Source organism: Brachyhypopomus gauderio, chromosome 1 (assembly GCF_052324685.1).
Source record: "Brachyhypopomus gauderio isolate BG-103 chromosome 1, BGAUD_0.2, whole genome shotgun sequence".
Classification (NCBI taxonomy): domain Eukaryota; kingdom Metazoa; phylum Chordata; class Actinopteri; order Gymnotiformes; family Hypopomidae; genus Brachyhypopomus; species Brachyhypopomus gauderio.
Genome location: NC_135211.1, coordinates 44220208 through 44241967, shown reverse-complemented (window position 1 = coordinate 44241967; position 21760 = coordinate 44220208). Strand labels below are relative to the sequence as shown.

The 21760-nt window shown below is 43.5% G+C and overlaps 2 protein-coding genes across 3 annotated transcripts; both read left to right on the top strand.

Moving 5' to 3' along the window:
• Nucleotides 1–8138: 8138 nt before the first annotated feature.
• LOC143521842 (uncharacterized) lies at nt 8139–12660 on the top strand. Its single transcript, XM_077015250.1, has 3 exons — nt 8139–8456; nt 9049–9363; nt 10864–12660. Exons 1-3 carry the CDS (start codon nt 8343–8345, stop codon nt 11017–11019), a joined length of 585 nt encoding a protein of 194 aa, XP_076871365.1. The 5' UTR covers nt 8139–8342; the 3' UTR covers nt 11020–12660.
• A 155-nt stretch (nt 12661–12815) lies between these two features.
• LOC143521793 (uncharacterized) lies at nt 12816–20883 on the top strand. Of its 2 annotated transcripts, none has more exons than XM_077015141.1 (9): nt 12816–12959; nt 13711–13817; nt 14465–14549; nt 14928–15123; nt 15293–15361; nt 15771–16924; nt 17085–17893; nt 18153–18356; nt 18957–20883. In XM_077015141.1, exons 1-9 carry the CDS (start codon nt 12817–12819, stop codon nt 19202–19204), a joined length of 3015 nt encoding a protein of 1004 aa, XP_076871256.1. In that variant the 5' UTR covers nt 12816; the 3' UTR covers nt 19205–20883. The 2 variants fall into 2 exon arrangements, with proteins under 2 accessions (XP_076871256.1, XP_076871248.1); XM_077015133.1 differs by having other exon boundaries at nt 17085–17929.
• The last annotated feature ends 877 nt before the right edge of the window (nt 20884–21760 follow it).

Here is a 21760-nt window from a genome sequence, read left to right as displayed (position 1 = left end):
AAAATCCAAATCAAACATAAAACTTTCGTCGGACCAACGACCATCAATATAACATATACCGGGACATATACATTCAAAAATAACGGATAATCACTCGCTTGCGATATCAGCAACAAACCGCGCGATCGCTAACTTTGAGAAAAGAAAAGAGAAAGAAAAATAAAACCTGATGAATGCAACACTGTCCAAAGGCACGGCTAGCAGCAGCTAGAGCAGCAGGGAAGATCCAGAAGTGCGGCCCGCGATGACAGGTGGGGTGCAGCAGTCCGCGCCAACTGATGAACGCAGGTCTGCGAAGTGGAGGGTCGAACGGCACCAAGTGTGACCGGTGTGTTTCTGCGTTGTGTAAGAATTATGTGCCACATGCAATCTTTGTAGGGCGATCTTCTTTTTATTCGATCAGCCACTCCTGTTGATACATAACAAGTGCATTGAACAATGCTGACAAACTCATTCCAGCACTCTCTCCCACGATATTAAAATGAAAAGGGCCCGCGCGCGCAACGCGCATGCCTTGCTGCACATACCTGTTGATACATAACAAGTGCATTGAACAATGCTGACAAACTCATTCCAGCACTCTAAAAACATAATAGAAGAAAAGTGAGTGAAGCACAAATAACAGATTTGTAAAACATTTCCCCATCACCACCATAACTGAAATAAAATGGGTGGATAAAAAAATGGTGACATACCTCTCTCACGATATTAAAATGAAAAGGGGGGAGTTAAGATGGGTGGTCGCCAGCCCCGGTTCTGGACTGCTTTGCTTGGGGGGGCAGTAAAACATAATGAGGGGGCATGTTGATAGTCATGTTTATGAAGCCAGAAATATATTCAAGGCTTGATTTGTGCATGAATGATGACTATTGATACTGGCTTAAAGTGATGTATTAGGTCACATATGTCAAAGTCAAGGCCCGCGGGCCAGATCCGGCCCGTGAATTGATTATCTATGGCCCCCTGGATGATATTTAATTACTATTAGAACCGGCCCGCAGGCCACAGCCGCCCGCTGGTGTTTTGCACGCATAAACACTACATTCCCCACAATGCAACGGTAGCCTGCGAAGTCACTGCAGCGCGCACAAGCGGCGAGGGTCAGCGCGGCGAAAATAACGTAATCGCAGTGGCTCAGCTTGTGCGCGAGCGTCTCGCGCGCTGTCGATTCGCGAGGTCGTGCATCTCTCGAATTTTGTACTTTGCGCGCGCCGCGCCTCAGCGCAATGAATAGAGTCATGTTTGCAGGGTTCATACACCTTTATAAGGTGGAATTAATGCACTTGTACATCACTTTCAAGGTCCATTTCAATATTTCCCAGCACGTTAAACTTAAGTTAAATATTTATACATATACTCAAAATGATTTGAAATAATTCGCTTTTTATTCACATTATTTAATGGTTGTTTATTTTCAAAACTCCCAATATTAACGTCTTCACGTTCTCTGTTCAGTCAGATAGCTATTTGTTGTGAAACGAAGTAGTTACAATTTCAAGCATTTTCAAGTACTTTAGCTTAAATTCCAGCACTTTTCAAACCTTTATTACTTTATTCATGTTTGCTTGTTGAAAAATATTTTCACTTGAAATTACTGACAGATCCATAAGAAAATATTGCTTTATTCATTTAAGCATTAAATAATATACACTGTGTTAGGTCTTGGTTCAATAGGCTATGTGCAATCATTTTAATATGTTTTAATAAACATTGAACCAGTCCGGCCCTCGGCTTGTAGCAAATTAGTTTTTTTGGCCCTCGGTGTATTTGACTTTGACATCCCTGTATTAGGTAAAGAAATAAAAATGCACATTTTCAAACTTAAAACACAATGATTAAAAAATACATGTTGATTATGTAAATGCAGAACAAAGATTATCTAATTGTATTTCATTTCAATACTGCCATTACTAATAGAACAACTCTATTTCTTGAAAGGCTGACAAATGTACCTATACACAGACTGAGAATATTCAAACATGGAAATAGGAATGAGTGAGAATATTTATATTACTGGGAAATTAAAATATAAAGAAAACAAAAGAATACAAATTCTGTTATAAAAGGGAGTATTCGTCACATTTCTATTTTGAAAAAGAAAAAAATATGAAAGTACATAAAATAAGAAATCTATCTACTGCACTTTAATGGTAAAAAATCTGGTAAAGTATTGAAGTTTTTATTGATGTTATGAAACGTACTGGTATTTATGCACAGTATAACAATACTGGCTGTGATGGCGAGGAATCGTTTAAACCAGGGATGTCAAAGTCAAAAACACAGAGGGCCAAAAAAACAAATTTGCTACAAGCCGAGGGCCGGACTGGTTCAATGTTTATTAAAACATATTGAAATGATTGCACATAGCCTATTGAACCAAGACCTAACACAGTGTATATTATTTAATGTTTAAATGAATAAAGCACTATTTTCTTATGGATCTGTCAGTAATTTCAAGTGAAAACATTTTTCAACAGGCAAACAGATAAAAGCAAACTTCCTTCAAAGAAAAATCACATGAAGACACACAGGTTTACCTTTTACCTCCGTGAACATGTACTCTGCCTCCCACCTGGCTTGAAACTCGTTCTCAGTGTCCACCTTACGTTTAGTCATTTTTGAGAAGGGGGATAGCTGAACGTTGATGTCTGCTCTGACTGCTGATTTAGGTTTATACTTTCGCGAGTGATCATAGTGCGCGACTCCGAATTTTAATGTTGCTTTGTGTTGCAGGTTTGAAAAGTGCTGCAATTTAGGCTAAAGTACTTGAAAATGTTTTAAACTGCAACTACTTCGTTTCACAACAAATATCTGTCTGACTGAACAGTTCTCTTGTATTACGTTGTAATTCCAGGACGAAACATGAGAGAACGTGAAGACGTTAAGATTGGGGGAAAATAAACAACCATTAAATAATGTGAATAAAAAGCGAATTATTTCGAATCATTTCGAGTATATGTATAAATATTTAACATATTTAAGTTTAACGTGCTGGAAAATATTGAAATGGACCTTTAAAGTGACGTACAAGTGCTTGAATTCCACCTTATAAAGGTGTATGAACCCTGCAAACATGACATTGTTCATTGCGCTGGCGGAGCCACTGCGATTACGTCATTTTCGCCGCGCGGACCCTCGCGACGCTTCGCGCTGCAGTGACTTTGCGGGCTACCGTTGCATTGTGGGGAATGTAGTGTTTGTGCGTACAAAACACCATTGGGCGGCTGTGGCCTGCGGGCCAGTTCTAATAGTAATTCAATATCATCCAGGGGGCCATAGATAATCAATTCGCGGGTCGGATCTGGCTCGCGGGCCTTGACTTTGACATATGTGGTTTAAACCATGAGCCGCGACGGCTTGCACGGGGGAAAGAGCAGCCTCGCGCGGTGTCGTGCACCTCTCGAATTTTGTAACTTCGCGCGCGCCGCGCCTCAGCGCAATGAACAATGTCATGTTTGCCGGGTTCATACACCTATACAAGGTGGAATTAAAGCACTTGTACCTCACTTTAAAGGTCCAGTTCAATATTTCTCAGCACGTTAAACTTAATTAAGTTAAATATTTATACATATACTCAAAATAATTCGCTTTTTTAATCACACTTTCAAAACGCCCAATCTTAACGTCTTCACGTTCTCTCATGTTTCGTCCTGGAATTACAAGAGGCTCGTATTTGTTAACCTAAGACAAGAGAACTGTTCATTCAGACAGATATTTGTTGCGAAACGAAGTAGTTACAATTTCAACATTTTCAAGTACTTTAGCCTAAATTCCAGCACTTTTCAAATCTGAAAAAGCAACATTAAAATTCGTCAGGTAAATGTTCATTCCCCTGTTTTTTATTACCACATATCGTTTCAGACAACACTGCGCGGCAAGTATTTAAACGCTTCCGCCGTTCGCGCAGGTTTAGGAGAACCAAATTAGCCTAACCGCTAACGGCTAATAAAATAATTTAAGCAACACCTATGTAAGAGGTGAGTAACATTAAAGCAACGAAAAACCACAGTTAAGCAAATATTACCATGTGGAAGTCAGTTTAAACTCAGAAGAGTGTTTACCAGTATACCTGTCTTTCACTCACACTAACAGAACATATACTGCCGAACTGAACCGTTTGGGGCGGTCTGCCGATTTTTATATGACTCAAAGAGCCAATCAGGAATAAGCAAGGAAATATCTTCACGCTGTAAAGCAAAATGCATTTTTGTGATTGGTTCAGAGATAATAAAAAAAGCCGTTGCTTGCATTGTGCTTGGGGGGGCAAAGACACAATTTGGGGGGGCAATGCCCCCCTCTGCCCCCCCCTAGCGCCGGCCCTGGTGGTCGCTATTTATACTTGGGGGGGGGAAACACCACAAAAGAAGAAAACAGAAAGGGGAGGAGTCTGGATCCCACATATTCACAACTAGATAAACAGAAACAAATACAGTACATTTTGTGTAATTATACACAACTGACAGATCAACCTGGTTACACATATCTGGATAATTTCACAGAAATTGCAGTTAATGGTCATTTGTTGGCATCTATGCTACCAATAATTTAATAATTGCAGTGTATTGTATTTTTTACAGTGATGATTATCCATTTTTTACCATTTTAAATTTATTATTATTGCTCAGAAGAGCAGTGTAGGCTTAACGTTAGATTACCTTTCAATCACAGCAGCTCATTTTAACACATTTTGTCCTTTTTGTTTGGTTTTGACTTGCTATTGGCTGTGCGTATATAACAAAATGTTCATATGACATTCCACTATCATGTTATTAGATGAAAACCTTTTAACACATTTAACATGCATAGTACATGGATGTATCGTGGTGGCTCTCCCCACGTGTATTCCAAAGGATATTATTCTCCTTATTCTCATTTTGTGATGCCGGGCTATGATTAAACACCTTGGGTTTTGTCCCAGCCGATAAATGCTGTCATTATGTCCTTGCGCAAGACAGTTCGGTCCAACAGTAGGTTTTAAAAGTAGACTAGCATTCTTTGAACAAATTAGATTAGAACAAATTATTATTGCCATCCCCAGAGAGTATAAAATATCGCTTTCTTTCGAAAGTCTCCGCTAACGGAGGGCGACAGATTTTTCATATGACACCGTTTCAATAGGCTACTGTGATGCTCTTACACCAGCAAGAGCAAATCATCAAAATCAGATCGTGCTTTTTTTATTCTGTAGACTAATACAATTTGTCTCTACGTCTGTCGCGTTCACGTGTCACCTTTATCCAGTTATATTCTGCACCAAATTTAACCACAACCACCCATGTCGTGTACGAGTTGTTGGTTTTATTTATTTATTGTTTACTACCCTCCGAAAAATACGTAGATTGCGAGGCTTTTCTCCTACCCCATGATTAGCCCCAAACAGGCTCTGTTTTATGGAGCTTTATTAGTGTCACCAGAACCTCAGGTCGAAATTCAGGTTCGGGTTGCAATTCAGGTTCGGGTCGAAATTCAGGTTCGGGTCGTAATTCGGGTTCGGGTTGAAATTCAGGTTCAGGTCGAAATTCAGGTTCAGGTTGAAATGCGGTTCAGGAATGCATCCGGGATACTTAGGATGAGCAAACAAACTCAGAGCTAATCGAACTGTACCTGGCCAATCACAAAACATATCAGAGGTCATTGGGAAGCGCGTCTTTCTGCTAAAGAATAACAGTGCGGTCCCTGTTTGGCGTGTAAGTAGCATGTAAGCAGCACGAAAGTGACCACTGTGCCACCTGCCACATAATCGTGGCACTTAGTGTGGCCAGTGCTGCGTGACTGTGGTCTCCGTTGTCCATAAACGCCACCTGCCTCTGCTGACAGACATCTAAAGAGTCTTGGGTGACTCTGCGTATCGGCCACTCGCTTAAATCATCCCGACGAGCTCCAAATCGCCATTTGTTGAAATGAAGATGGTTCATAACTTTTGTTTGAAAATTATGTTGAGTGAAAGATCCAGCTAGACAGCTCTATATTACTCGTTCAGAATACTGTTTAGCGATAATGTCGAATTAAGATTATAGGAGGGTACGTGAATCTACAGTGATAGACCGTTAACGACAGCCCTGTAAATTTTTCTGGCCCGCGAGCTGTTTTGAAAAGTGTTTTTAGGAATCTTTTTTTTCAATCGCGTTATCCGCTCTTATTTTGAAATCGCGCACCGTGATCTCAAGACGACGCCGGGGATTGCCTTTATCATTTCTATTTGAGTACCCCTGGTCTAGATTGTCAGCCAAGCCGCTCCTGCCACTCATCGTCTACCACTAATCTAAATTCGACATAATCGTTAAACAGCATCCTGAACTCGTAGTTTGGAGCTGTCGGTTAGCTCCGAATCGTTCACCCAACATAAATTAACAAACAAAAAATATAATCCATCTTCATTTCCACGAATCCTACAAATGAGATGCCACTCGCTCACAGTGGTTTAAATGACGCTGATGGCGTGATGAACGTTCACTGATTAATAATCTGTAATAAATCTTTATTGTTTATGTTGTGACGTGGGAGTGAAGTGTTATCAATGGGAGGACACACTTGCTGAGAAGAGCATTCTATATAAGGGGTTTCACATTTAACATTAACTTAACTATGTTAATATAATAGAAGACTCACGGACAGCACGATCACGATGAGGCTTGACTATACTAAAGTCATACCGCATACTCTCATACAGAACACATACTCTTTAACGATAATGTCGAGTTTAGATTAGTGGTAGACAATGAGTGGCAGTAGCCACTCGGTGGTTGATGGCTGATGCTGCGGTGTTACGTGAACTGTGGATTTTGGGGAGGTTGTTTTCTCTTTCGGTTAATTTTGGTTTAACAGGTGGATTGCCTCATCACAGGTGGATTCTGTTGGCCAATCGAAGATCGTGATTTGGATCAATGGCGGATCTTCGGCTTCATAATCTGCATGACAGAGTTGCTGGAAGTTGCCGGGAGGTGACGCGAGCATTTACTGCCTTTACGGTTGTGTGTGTGACTTTTGAGAAACTGTAGCTCATGATTCTCATGTGAGAGGTGAGGGTTTGTGCGATGGCTTTTGTCATGAATTGTCATGAATAGAGTTGTGAAAATCGCCACCATGGAGTAAGAACGTAGTAGCATGTGCACACTTATATAGACACCCATGCAGGTACGCTTTATAAGAAACACCAGTATAGAGGCGGGCACCGTGTATGTATATTTGTTTAAGATTAGTTGTATATATATTTTCTTTATTTATGTTAGTAAGGTGTGAGTCTTGCTTTGTTAACTTAGTGTAATATATTTTGTTCGTTTCTTTTCTTTGGTGCCGTCTACTGCTCCTTTCCTTGGTTGGTTTATGGTTAATTGTGTATTTTTGTACGTACGTGTCTATTCAGTGTTTTGCTGCGTAGAAAAGGCTCTTCTACCCATTACCACTCTGCAGTAAAGAGTTTTCTTACGTATCCGTCTGGTTTTCGCATTCTTATTTAATTTCATCTTGTCCACTACGTACATATTACTACCCCACACCCCAGACCTAGACCCATGACATCGTGGGGTCGTAACAGCGGCTGACAATCTAGACTAACAATCGAAACCAAAACAAAATATACTACAAAATGCGATGCCACTTGCTCGCAGAGGTTTAAATGATGCCGATGGTGTGGAGGAACATTCACTGATAACCATACATCTATAATAATAAACCCTTTAAATTTACAGTGCTGTCGTTAATGGTCTACCACTGTGGATTCATGTACCCTCCTATAATCTTAATTCGACATTATCGCTAAACAGTATTCTGAACGAGTAATATAGAGCTGTCTAGCTGGATGTCCCGTTTGTGTTTTTGAACCTAAGATTGTGGGGGAGGGAGAGAAAGAAAAGCGTTTGAGTGTGTCTTTGAGCTGATTAATGATTTCTTTTTTTCCATATAGTACTGTACTGCCACCTAGTGGTTCATGCTCGTATCTCGAGCGTGCACTCGGGTGTCGAACAGAAATTTTGCTCGTCTCGGTGCTCGTATCTTGGATCGCTCGTATATAGAGCAGCTCGTATCTCGAGGTACCACTGTAATAATGATTTCAGGTTCAGGCTGTGGTGACACTAAAAAAGCTCCATACTGTTTGCCCTGCTCTCATGACTCATCGGTGGGACACGCCCCCTGGTGCCCATCAACAAGCGTTTTTTTTTTCCCGCAGTGACAGCGAGAATGAAACAGCGCTGCGACGCTGAGATACTTCGTGCGTTATAATTGATATACCTGACTGTTTGCACGAAAGTCTCCGCTCAGTTGTGTTTAACGCAGTCTATATATCCACAGGGAAAATAACTGGCTTCTTTGGCTCCTCTGATAGCTCGCTGTTTTCACCGTGCATGGAGGATCAAGTGTACGCAGACATGCCTGCCCTCGATCCGTCGGATCTCACTCGAGCTACCGGTCTTGCTCACTTACTACACAAGGACTGCAAACAGTTGTTGGAACTATTTGTGAGTAGCTGTATCGTTTTTGGATTGTGTGAAGCTGTTCTGCCGTGTGTGCCGTTATCTTTTTAGCTGGCAACATTCCTTACGTAAAACACATGCAGGTCCTGTTATTGCACCTGTTAACGATCTGAACTCAAATTCCTGTGTGTTTCCCCTCTGTTGTTGTACCATAATACGGTAGCCATTGCTTAGGCGATTCAGAGGGCTTTGATTACCGATACGTTCTCGTCTATTCTGAATTAATTCCGAGAGGTATTCCATCCGGCTGTTGCATGTTTCTTCGGTGATGGAAGGGACCCACATAAATCTTGTCTTACCAATATCCCAGTGTGTATACATTTAGGTTCATTAAAGAAAGATTAACCCCAAAACAGAAAAAAAGAAACAAAAACATTTATGCATCACCTATGCTGTGCTCAGTGCAACATAGAAATTCAATAACACATAGTCGGGGTCTCCTTTTTTATCACTTGAAAAGTATCCTCATTGTTTTAGTACAGCAGAAGGCTACAAGCTCTTTGAATAGGTTGTTTGCTAACTTCAAACTACTAAATGTTTCTGCCTTTCATGTGTGACCCGTCTTCCACCCTTTCAGAAGGAACGAGAGAGCTTTCACTCAGAACACGTTCCTGCAGGCGATCGCCTGGTGACTTTTGCCCTCTGCCCTGAAGCCCCTACCTCGACAGAACAGGTGGGCCACGTCCGCTCCGCCCTCAGGCAGTGCCTGGAGATGCTGGAGTGTGTGATTAGCCGAGAGGTGGAGGAGATGGGTGAGGAGTTGGAAGGCGAGTATGAGGCCGTAAGGAAGGTGGTTAAGGACCGAATCGGGCACTTCCTCCACAGCACCGGCGTGCTGCTCGAAAACGGGGAGGGCTTCTGCCCGCCATCTCCCGAGATCCAGTGCACCGAGGTGGGTAGAGAGAGAGAGAGCTGTGCACACTGTGGGAGTTTGTTTGTTTTTGTTTGTTACTGTACACAAAATGTGACAAGGTAACAAAATAACTATCCAACAAGGAAAGCAAATTCATTGCATCTCATAAAATACCTGTTGGTATGCAATCAAAGTGTCGGTTTCTGAATTATTGTGAACAACTGCTATGCAAATCAGATATAGCACAACCTTTTGCTTTAGTAATTGTTTGTTGTGGAACACTACAGCTGAAGTTACAAAGTTACAGTTCATTTGGTTGCTCAAACCAGTGTTTTAAATATATCTTTCATAACAGCACATATTGCAGCAATATAGTTTTACCACTGATTCAGTGAGATCAAAAGGTGCAGCCTGAACATCATTAGGCAAACAAAGCATAAAAGATTTATGTTTATGTTGTGTGACAGAACCGTCCAGCTTTTTCTCAAAAACAAAACATTCTGCCTGTAGAGCACTGTTATTATCCGAGATCTCTATGGATAGGTACTACTGTACATTTATTTTATTGCTCTTTACTTTTATTTACAACACATCATCATCTAGTCCAAATTATTACATTGTTTTGTGATGCCATAGAACTTTCAGTCATAAATAAAGGTATACGTTATTTCACCCAGAACTAGTCCATGCATTGCATTAGAAATTGTAAGACATTGTGTGAGGAACCTTGTTTTTATTCTGAAATGCTGGATGGGGATCTGAGATCCTGAAGGGCATTGTCCTGCATGAAATGGCTCAATAACATTGAGTCCAATCTATGAGGCAGTGTTGTGGGGAACAGTTATGGGTAAATTATACAAAATGGCTTTTGAACTTGGCTTGGAGCTTTGCCAAGCTCTGTCAGTAAAAACCCCTCTTTATGGTAAAACTGCATCCACCTCACACCCTCCTCCAAATCCCTTACATCCGTACCAAACGGATCTCTCTTCCCACGCCGTGACTAGATGCAATTAAAACAGGTGATGGTGTGACGCATGCTATCAAGGTAAATCTTGAAGTTGAGTTTGATGCTGCTGTCTAAAAGCAAGTTTGGCCTGTGATCAGAATAGCATTTCCTTTTGTGTTGGTGTTGGATATTTTGTTTATTCTATTTTCATGCTTCAAAACGCCTATGTGTTCACCAAAATTAAATGTGTATAGGTCTGAAGTTTATCTGCCGGACATCTTTCCTCTCCTACACAGGCTCTTACCTCCTACATTCCGTGCCTTATTTGACCCAGCTGTAACACGCACAGACCTCTCTCCCACTCAGTCACATATACACTCACCCATTTGTTTTTCCTCACTCACATAGCCTTTCTCTCACATATACACACACACCTCTCTCTCTTTCTCTTTCTCTCTGTCTTTGTCACACTCCTACACGCATCAACATACCCTAAAAATGATATGTGCTCTTGTCAAACAGTGAAACCTGCTCATCTGCTCAGTTAGACTCCTCATCCGTCACTGTTCTCCACTTGTTTCTCATTCTGCCAGGTTGTGGACGAGGTAGAGGGTTCGGGCAGTTTTGCCGGCAAACTCTGGACCTACAAGGTTCTGCTGGAGCTGATTCACTGGACGGACTCTGCTTCCCAAGCCCTACACTTGCTCCACTCTGAGACGGACGCAGTACCAGAGGAGCAGGGACTATAGATGCCTCATACATACACACGCACACACACACTAAACACTAACCACATGAAAAAAGACCCTGGAATTATAGCCCTCTATCTGACATAGGCAAATATATAAAAAAGGCTATAGCTTCTTAAAACATCAATTTCCTTTTTTCTTTCTTCTTTTATTTCACATTGTATAATTTTAGTTTGAGCTCCACTGCACTGATCTGGTAAAACTTTATATTATTTTTTTATATTCAGAATCACAGCTTGAGAGCACAGCTTATGTTTGGTTAAATATTCACATTTCAAAGTAGATCTCAAGATGCCTCAATTCTTTATCCTGAACAGATTTCACTACTTTGGTCCTCAGTTTATTCATTGTTTCTGATAGCAATATAATTTACTTATTTTTTTGACCAAACACAAGTCGGACAGATATCAATCAGTCCAAGGTCAGAGTTGAAACAAAATTGCATTGTGTGTTTGCTAGGGAGAGGTCATGGGGTAGCGCTTCACTGGACAGTCAATGGCTAGGTCCAAAGTCTCTTATAAAATGGATCATGGTAGTAATACTGGTTACCTCCGAGGTTAGGGACATGCCCTGATCCAGATAGTGCTCGCAAATCGGTGCCAGTAGGTCTGCACAGATGCTGCAGTTAAGCATCTCACTCTCAGAAGACAGTAATCTCACCAAAGTTTTATTGCACATCTTAATCACCTACCATTGCAAATTTGCTAATTGCAAACGCATGTTATTATCACAAGTTTGCCACGTCTGAACATATAACCACATATATATATATATATATATATATATATATATATATATATATATATATATATATATTATATTAACATATTATCGTCCACAGCAAATTAGCTGTTTGACTTTTGTGCTTACAATCCATCAATGTTCAGATCTGAAACTTTACACACTTAGGAAAACTTGCATCATAACACTTTTTTTAAAGGCTTATCCCAAATTGAAACCTCACACCATCTAATGAATGACTTAGCAATATGTATAGAATTAATTTTGAAAATCTTCATATGTATTTTACCATGTTTTATAATGTGCCAGGACATGCAAGAGGAAAGGGGTCTAGCCATTGAACACTAAGCTTTAAGACGTACTCTAGCAGCTCTCTTAACAATGTGTTGCACTAACTGCTTCTGTGTAGCATATCTATTACTGTGACTGTACAAAGAACAAACCAATTAAAAAATTGAGAGCATTTTAGAACGAATCCAATCGTAAGTAGGCTACTAGTGACAAGGTGACTATCAACATTTCAGTTTGAAAAATCCTGATTTTTTTGTGTTTATTTTATTTACTTGTTTTGTTTACTAAAACATCATTATTTATTGGTACCAGAATAGGTACTAACAGATACAATATGAATATAGATGCTGTGAAAACCTAATAATTACTAATTATTGCAATTTACTGCAGTGTATTGTAGCAAATGACATATGCATATCTGAAGCCAAAACAGTGTTTATTCACTACATAGCCACTTAAATACTGTTGTTTTAGATCCACTAACTATATGCTTGTTGGAGAAATGTGAGGACTTGAGAATGTAGTGTTACATTTGGAATAATGTTTTCTTTTTGTATTGTTATTTATGAGAGTATGTTTGACAGTAGATGAATAAATGATTAAAATGAACATGAATTATTAATTTTGAATTACTCAAATCATGCAGGACACCTTCACACTTTTTGTCCAGTAATCTATTCAGTATAAATGGGAACATTAGTATGGCCAATCAATATAAAATTTACCCCCCATTTTAGCAACCTCAAACCTTAGCCCATACAGCACATGCGCAGTGGAGTCTTCACCGGAGCGCTAGGTACTGCTGTAGCAGCCCTAATGGCGGAGAACGTACGGTCGCCTTTCGACTATCGGGAGCCACCGACCCTCGACAGCGATGGAGATGGCAGCAAGCCTCCGCCTCCCCGGGGGTCAGTGAAATGTGTTTATTGCATCGGCAACGGACAAAACGTATAGATTGATTTTTAATGTCTCAGAAGGGTGGCGCTAGCTAACGACCTAGCTAGCGCGAGCTAATCTGGTTTGTTTCTGTTGTGCGCGTGCACGTAACGTCAGGAGCGGTTGGGAAAATGATACCTATTAAAAGAAAACAGTAAAAACCCTACATAATGTATCAGTTTCCACTTTATGCCGCGATTATGTCACTCGAGATGTCACAGAAATACTCGAGTGGCTAAAATGTCGGTAAGCAAAACATTCAATGGGCTAGATGGGCTAGTTAGCTAGCCAGCTTGCTAGATGGAGGCGTTTAATCAGCGCCGCCCTGGTGGCAGAAAGCTTGTATCGCAACACGGGGATGCGTTAGCCAGCTCGCTTACCCAGTTCAGCCTCCGTGATGGTGAGCTGCCCAGATAACCGATTAGATCACGGCACCTGAGCATCTTGGAGCGTGCTGCGATAGTTGCTGGTTAGTTAGTTAGCTAGCTAGGTGAATTGTGCCGACAGCTTCACCACATTATGTGTTTTATTGTCCGTTTAGCTTTGCTGCTGCTAATTTTGTGCTTCACAATTGTATAATAACCCATGCGTAATTTTTGGATGTTTTTGGTCGTGTTGGTCTGAAAAAGGACCACGAGTGATGCGCCTCCGTAGTGTGATGACTTAACTTTGAGGTCAATTGGTCGGAGGGGTCTTCATTAGGCTGATTGGTTTGTCTCCCAGGCGCGTGTGTGCGAGGAAGAGGAAGGGTACTCCAGTTAAGGTGTGTGACCGCGCATATGTCACTGAAGATGAAGAGGAAAGCATGTCTGAACACAGCTATAGCCCAGGTACGCGCACGCCGCCGTTCGACCTCTCGCTTGTTCTGCTGTTTGACAGATGCATTCACACTCATAGATGCATTCAGGTTATTCAGTCGTATTTACACCCCTGGACTATAAAATGGACTATTACATAAGGTCTATTACATATCATACCGATGTAGTAAGAGTGGAGCGTGCTGTGATCTTTCCTCATGTTTCTAACGTTCGTCAAATTGTACTGGCATGGAATTACGGTAGATAGACGAGATCGAAAGCAGTCTAAAAGAAGGATTCAGAGAGAGAGAGAGAGAGAGAGAGAGAGAGTGTGTGTGTGTGTGTGTGGGGGGGGGGGGGGGGTTCAGTAGGCGGGTTTACATTAAGACCACATCCTGACATCAGTTCCTCCATTCATCAGTGATGAGAAATACCACGAAGGGTGCCTCTTATATGTAGTTTGTATTTTAAAGTGTATACTTACCTTGTGTCCATGTACATTTAAAGCAATTCATAGAATACTAACTTGGCATTTTTTGTACCTTAAAATACCATTTTGTCAAATACTTATTTTTAGCTTAATCTTGTGTATATATGCATTCTGATGATGTAGGTGCATATAGACACTTCATAATGTTATTGGTTTTATCCGAGTCTTGATTCTGTACAACCCAACTCAGGTGATGGGCAGTACCCAGATGTGGCAGAGGATGGACTACCCCCTCCAGGCAGTCCCTACTACCTCACAGACCCAGCTCAGCTTTGGTAAGCATTTATACCTTGCTGTTGTATATACATCACCCCCTTCCCTCAGGCCACTGCATGCACATCCTTATGCGTAAGTTTTCCAAGTTCAACAGATGTGTACCTGTGTGTCTTGCATGTCTAAACACAAAATTTAGGAGAGAGCATTGTTCCTCAAAAATAATTTGTGTATGTCAGATATCGGGCCAGAATTATCTTGGTAAAAAAAAAAAAAAGTTTGAAGCATGTAACACTTTCCTCAAGGTTGTTGCATAACGATAAATGATGTAGCTTTCCTGCAGCATGCCTGTTTTGTTTATTTCAGAAGGAGTTTTCTCTAATAGTGTCTGTTGTGTGGTGCTTTTAAGGGACTTTGATGAGTGTTTGTGTGTCCTGCAGTGTGTCCGAGCTGGGCGAGGAGGGGGCGAGCGGTGTCCGGGGGCCCGTGCTCTTCCACCCGCCACCCAACTGCAGGATCCGAGAGGTGCATTGTGGGAGCCAGGTGCGGCTGGTCGTCATAGCAATCCGAGACATTGCCAAAGGAGAGGAGATAACGGTGGACTACAGTCTGACTGACTGGAGCGAAAATGCCATGGTAATCAAAATGGCCTTTTGTAACATAGCTTTGTTTCAGGGATTGCCTAGACACTGGGAAGCCAGCGAATCAGCATTTTGCATTCCAGTCAAGCCCTCAACGACCATTGGCATTCATCTGTGCTCGTTGCTGTTTACAGTCTGGTTGTTTTTGTTTTTGACAAATTTAGGGTTTCCACCGTTCTGTCTCCCCGCGAGGATTTGAATGCGGCTTCAATCCAGATAACAACATCAAAAAAGTAAACCCACCATCTTTGGGCTTGTTTTTATCTAATGAGACAAACGTCTATCTGACCTGTAATATCCATGTTTATATCTTCCTTTTATGTAACATTAAGAAGGTGTAGAGTTCCTTTATGTATTTAAAGATGTCGTGTGTGTGTGTGTGTGTGTGTGTGTGTGTGTGTGTGTGTGTGTGTGTGTGTGTTCAAAGGGTATTAGGGCAAATTAAAGTCAACTTGAAAGGGAAAACATGATATGCTATATTTTTTTATTTTTAATTTTATATATATATTCTTTGTTTGGTCCTTATATTATCGTCATGAGTAGTGTACAACAGGACCATGAATTAATTGAGGGAGGGGTGGGGGGGTCTCTTTGATCTCCCTTTGCCATACAATATACTTTTGTCTCTCACTCATTCCGTAGGAAGAGGAGGCAGGTCCCCTCCCTCTCTCTCTCACTGTATCTGACTACCTCACTCCCTCCTGGTCTCTCTCTCCATCCTCGTCTCCGCTCTCTCACTCCGAGGCCAGCGATTCGGACCGCGAGGACGACGAGGAAGAGGAAGACGACGATGATGACGACGACGATGAGGAAGAATTGGAGGAGCTGAGGGGCCGCATGATGCGGCGGCGCAAGAAACGAAAAACTGCTGCGCCCGCTGCCAAGAAGAAGGCAGCGCCCAGGGCTCAGCCCCGCCCACTTTCGTTTGCACGCCCCGCCCCTTCCTCCTCTTCTTCCACCTCATTCCAGGCCCCACTAGCTCCGCCCACCACAAATATCAACAACAACATAAACATAAACATCGGTCGGGGCGCCACAGGGACGGTCACCAGGCGGCAGCACTGCCCGTACTGCGGCCGCCATTTCCGCTCCCTGGCCCGCCACTTGGAGAAGCACCACGACCAGCAGCCGGAGGTGCGTGCAGCCATGGAGCTTGGCCACCTGCACACCCATTCTCCACACCCCACCTCCACGCACGCGAGCCCACACACCTTCGCCTCTCCGCAGCCCTCCTCCTCCACCTCCTCCGCTGCCACTGCCGCTGCCACCCCTGGCCCGTCCCTCTTTTCCCGCGAACGGGACTCGCAGTCGTCCGCTGGGAACTCAGGGGCCGTGTCGTTCTCGTTGTCCCTCTCGCCCCCGGCGACGTCCGCTGCCGCCGGTGCATCCAGGAAGACGTCTGGCTCCGCTGCCACGCCCACCAGAAAGGCTGCAGTGGCAACCACCATGGCAGTGAAGAGTCCCCCCGTCACCCCCAACCCTCCCACCAGGAGGGGGCGCAGACCCAAGAAGGAGAAAGAGAAGGAAGAGAAGAAGGAGAAAGAGAAGGAGAAAAAGGAGAAGGAGAAGGAAAAAGAGAAAGAGAAGGAGCTAGAGAAGGAAAAAGAGAAGGAGAAAGAGAAAGTGAAGGAGGAGCAACTAAAGAAACAGGCAGAGATGGAGAGAACGAAAGAGGAAGCTCCGCCCACCCCGGGACATGACGAAGGGGAAGAGGATGTTGAGGAAGATGTCGATATGGAGATTAATGAAATGAGAGAAAATGACAGTGGAGAAGAGAAGAATGGCGAGATGGCAAGGTATATATATAAAACCGTTGAATTTGGTTCCTGATTCAGTATTATTCTTTTGAACAGCAAAACGTATTTCTAGGGAATGTTATTTAATGACTACTGATCAGTACTAATATCTCTCTTCTATCTCTCTGTTTCTCTCTGTCTCCCTAACCACGCCCCCCAGCCCTCACCGCTCCCACATGCCACCCCTGCTGTGCTCCCTGTCCACGCTGGTGCTGTACCTGCGGCGTCAGCAGCACTCCTCCTTCCTCTCCCTGTCCCGTTCGAGCAGCTCGGCCGAGTCGTGGCGCCTGCTCTGCCACTCCAGCCTGGCCCTGCTGATCCTCTACAACCGCCACCGCGAGTGTGAAGTGGCCAAGCTCACCGCGCAGGACTACCACAACCGCCTCACGCCTTCCGCCGGCCCCGCCTCCGCACCGCCCACCCTCTCCCCTCTCGAGGCCTCCCTGTCCCCATTTGAGCGTCACGTGCTGTGCCATCGCCCCCGTGTGGGCGTTCTGGGTAAGCGCGGGCGGCTGCAGCCCCTCATCCTCCCGCCCCACTCCGAGGCTTGTCTCGACCTGCTCCTGAAGACCTCGGCCGACGTGGGCGTAGACCCCGAGAGCCCCTACGTCTTCTCCCGCCCATACCACTCGCCCGCCACTCCTCTGCGCGGCACGGACCTCTTGCGAGGACTGGCGCGCAGCAGCGGAGCGAAGAACCCCACCACCCTGACTGCGCCCCGTGCCCGGAGGCAGGTGGCCATCCTGACACAGCTCCTCCTCCTGGAGGAGGGGGAACGACCCCAGGGCGCTGCCTCTAAGCGGCTGGAGGAGTTTCTGCAGAGGGAGTATCACGTGACGCAGAGCTGCTCCAGGATCGCTCAGGACCCGGCTCTGATGGGCCGGGTGGGGAGAGTGGTACTGTATGGAGAGAGAGATGGAGTGCTCTTCAGAGGAATGAGTCTGCAGCATATCTGCCTTGAGCTGGATGGTGAGGGAACCAAACGACAAAAACTACATTGCCCACGTAATTATCCACTGTGACACCACATGAGGAATGTTAGGCAGTCCTCTATTACCCAGCTAGCTACTGCGTTACTGAACTGAAACATGGCAATACCAAAGCATGTGTTTGCATGAGACAATAGAGATTTTTTTAATATAATAATACTTTTAGATTATAGATTTTAAGTCTGATTTTAATACTCAGATTTTAAATCTGACTTTAATATTTCCATTCCCCCCACCAGTGATGTCGGGCAACTCTGCCGACTCTTTCTCAGAGGAGTCTGACGGAGACGGGGAGAAGACCAAGGAGAGAGTGGTGACGACGAAGAAGACCGGCGTGAACGGGCGAGGGCCACGACCCAAAAAGAACGCCGCCCCTCACCCGACACCCACTACCCCATCTCCCTCCACCGCGCACAAGAGGAGGAGTTCCCAGGTCAAATCAGGTACGGGTGCAGCTCAGGTAGCTTTTCATAGTGTAGCTGCCTTACAATTAAACTTTTTAAATTGTAAATTAAATCTTGCCACACAGGCTGAGGGATGCTCTACAAGTTTAGATTCCAGATGTCTGGATCTGCATTTGCAGTGGTGACTGGGTTTAATTTAGGATTATCGGTGTCAACAGTGGCTTAGAATAGAGATGAGTCACCACACGAAAAGTGCTCACGTACCGGCAGAATGCTACAGGTGTAGTTCAGTAGTTCCACAACATAATTACACCAATTATCCACCCTTGTTACTAGGTCTAGTGCCTAAGTATCTTAACATTTAATTTGTAGCCAAAGGGATGTGTGTATTTTTGTAAGCCTTTACTGAGGACATTGGATGCAGTATAAAAATACATGCACAGATACTTCCAAAATAGCATGTTCGTGGTAAGTTGCAATAGACTTGCATATTCTTACACGTCTGTAAGATTGTGTTCTCTGCCAGAATGATATGTACAGTGGACTGAGGATTAACGAGTTGCCAGACCTTTCAAAGTTTCAGAGGAGTGAGAATTGGCGTAGCGCTAAGACGATACATTTTTCCCGCCCGTCTTTCAGGCAAGCGTGGTGTGCTGAAACGGCCGTGGTCGGAGGCGGAGCGCATCGCCGTGGAGACGCACCTGAAGCACAACATCGTGGAGCTGCGTGTGCCGGCGAAGGCGGACTGCGAGCGGTGCCTGCAGCACTGCCCCCTGCTGGTGACCAACCAGCGTGACTGGAGGGCCATCAAATTCTACTGCCACAACCGGATCCAGCTGCTCAAGAAACAGGGGCGAAGGGACAGCAGTGGTGTTTCAGTGTGTTAGCCACTGCAGCGAAGAGCTCTCTGAACACACACACACACACACACACACACACACACACACACACACACACACACACACACATACACACCTCATTCCTAGAATGTGGGGTTAAATCAGTAGACTGACTTCACACATACACACTGTTATGCATCTTTGGACCCTGTAGGTGATTGTGCGTCAGTGTTGAGTGCCCGCACACAGCCTGTGTCAGGGTTGTTATGTGAATGTGGACGCGTCTCTTAACAGAATGTTCATCATAACGGATCTCTGAGTAGAACAAGAGGGACAACTGACGTCCATTGGGACTGGAGTGTGTTTGTGTGCGTGCAAACACACAGGTGGATGAGGGAAATCTCACCTACTCCCAGCAATGCAGCTCTAAACATGTCTCTGAACTGACGTGGACAATGTAGATTTGATTCAGATGACATTACTGTTTCTCTATGACCCTTTTTCCCCCTATCATTTCTTTTCTATGCTAACGACATTGTCTAGTGGAGTCTTGCTGTTGGACCGTGTTAGATTTATATATAAAGACTTGAGATTTCTACTGTCATCACTTTGGGGAGGAGGGGGGTGGGTGCTGCAGAAAGCAGCAAATCATTTTGTGGGACCATTTTCAGGATCTGGGGCGAACTTGCTGTGGTAACCTCGGTAGTCTTCACAAGCTGAGGTGCTTTAGTTCAAAATTGGCCAATGGGGTTTTCAGGCTGGTTACCAGAAGGCCCGTTCGGAGCTCCGCTGAGCTTCCCACGCTCACTCGCTCGGCTTCACCCACCAGGTTAACATTCAGCCCCTTAGTCAACTGTCAGGTGCTTCATAGCGGAGAAATAACAGACTAGAACTAAGAGCAGCTTCACGAAGCTAAGTAAATAAAGGAACTTTGTGGAATCACCATTTAAATGTGTTTTTTTAACCCAAAACAAAGGTCACGGTGTGGGCCCCAATGTGTTTCTAAACGGAGGAAGCGGATTTGGCTCTGGTGCTCATAGGATGAAGTAAAGAAAATGTGTTGGCTTGATTGTCTTAGTTGTGTAACTGCTGGAATTACCCATGAAAACTGCAGTAAATATTAAGTGTCAAATTAAGCTAGCCAAGGATTTCTTGTTCTCTTTTTAAGCCTCGTCTTACCGTTCAAGTTGATTCTCCTTTGTCCTCTCTCCCGACAGTAACTGGGCTGGCAAATCACTTGCAGGAAAATCTCTCAGCCATTCATGGACTGTTGAACTGTTTGTTTGTTTACACAACAGTATTTTAACCTAAGCTACAGCCTCTGGCCCCATATCTGTGTTGGGTTTTTTGTTGTTGCAAAGCCTCTCTTGGCTTTGTGTATATTTTTCAGTCTGTTCTATGGTATGTCATGATTTTATAAGGCGCACTCACATACTGGAGCCTGAGCTCTTTCATTTTGTTTTTGTTTATTTATGTTATTTTCGCTGTTCAGTGTTTCGATATCCTACAGTAACAGTCATGCTTGCAGAAGTGGGTGTTGTCCTTTCATCGTGTGAAGCTGTACATTCTGTAAATACCTACTTATATAAAGTGCTACGTTTTGGATGTTTAGTTTGTTTTCTTAAATGGCGTTGTAAAGATCTATCCGATTTTAGAAGAAAGCTGTTTAGAGAAACACAGAGGTTAATGTATGTCACAATGCAAGAAATAACACGTTTTTATTTGCATTGTTAGTTTGCGATGTGTTCTTTATTTCACCGTATTTCAATTGCTGCTTTTGATCTTTTTACACAGGGACTCATGAAGAGAATGTTTTAGCAACCAGGAGTTATTTTTGTCTGCGCCTAGCGGGTGATGTCGTATAACTGATCAAATTTTAAGCTTCAGTCTGGAGAGTGTGTGTGTGTATGTGTGTGTTGCAGCGGTTCAATTTGCCACACTGCACAAAACACACAGTGTGAAGAAGCGGTATGATTTGAACCTCAAACGCCTGTTGACTCTGTCCTCTCTCCTCTAGCTTTGGTCCTGCTGACAGTCCCAGGAGTCAGGTGAGGTGAACCCACACAGTATTAATTGCTCCATAATTACAAAGTCTCGGACTGGGATTGGAGCCAAGGCCCATGAGTGAGTATGATCTTCACAGCACTCCTGTTTTAGCATGTTGAGCAATTTTAACAAACATTAGGACAGGTGTTTCTGTTCGTATTATGGTCTTCTCTTTTAATGCAAGATAGTACTACAAGTGTCACCGCTACTGGTCAACCAGATCTCTAAATGGTATAGATCCAGATACGTAACTGGACTTGGGAAAGATGCTCCATTCAGCCAGGGCTTTCATCAGTTCAAAGAGTGTTTGTGCACATTAAAAGGAATTTATAGTTATAAGCCTGAAATAAAGAGAATCTTAAGTATGTTGGATGGCTTCGGTTCATGTTCAGGAGAGCACCTTTTAGGCTAAAACACTTTTTTGAGAGCAATAACTCACAAAAGAAAGAATCCAGAGTAATCTAAACTCTTCAAGTATATTCAGTTGTGATTCAGTTGCATAAAATGCTGATTGTGTGAATGGTTACTGGGGGCTTCAGATGCTTCTACCTTTTCCTC

Excerpts from the sequence above, each read along its gene's own strand:
- LOC143521842 (XM_077015250.1), top strand. The coding sequence starts at position 8,343 with ATGGAGGATCAAGTGTACGCAGACATGCCTGCCCTCGATCCGTCGGAT. Across the intron at positions 8,457-9,048 it reads AACAGTTGTTGGAACTATTT|AAGGAACGAGAGAGCTTTCA; the intron begins GTGAGTAGCTGT and ends CCACCCTTTCAG. Across the intron at positions 9,364-10,863 it reads CCGAGATCCAGTGCACCGAG|GTTGTGGACGAGGTAGAGGG; the intron begins GTGGGTAGAGAG and ends TCATTCTGCCAG.
- LOC143521793 (XM_077015133.1), top strand. The coding sequence starts at position 12,817 with ATGCGCAGTGGAGTCTTCACCGGAGCGCTAGGTACTGCTGTAGCAGCC. Across the intron at positions 12,960-13,710 it reads AAGCCTCCGCCTCCCCGGGG|GCGCGTGTGTGCGAGGAAGA; the intron begins GTCAGTGAAATG and ends TTTGTCTCCCAG. Across the intron at positions 15,362-15,770 it reads CAGATAACAACATCAAAAAA|GAAGAGGAGGCAGGTCCCCT; the intron begins GTAAACCCACCA and ends CTCATTCCGTAG.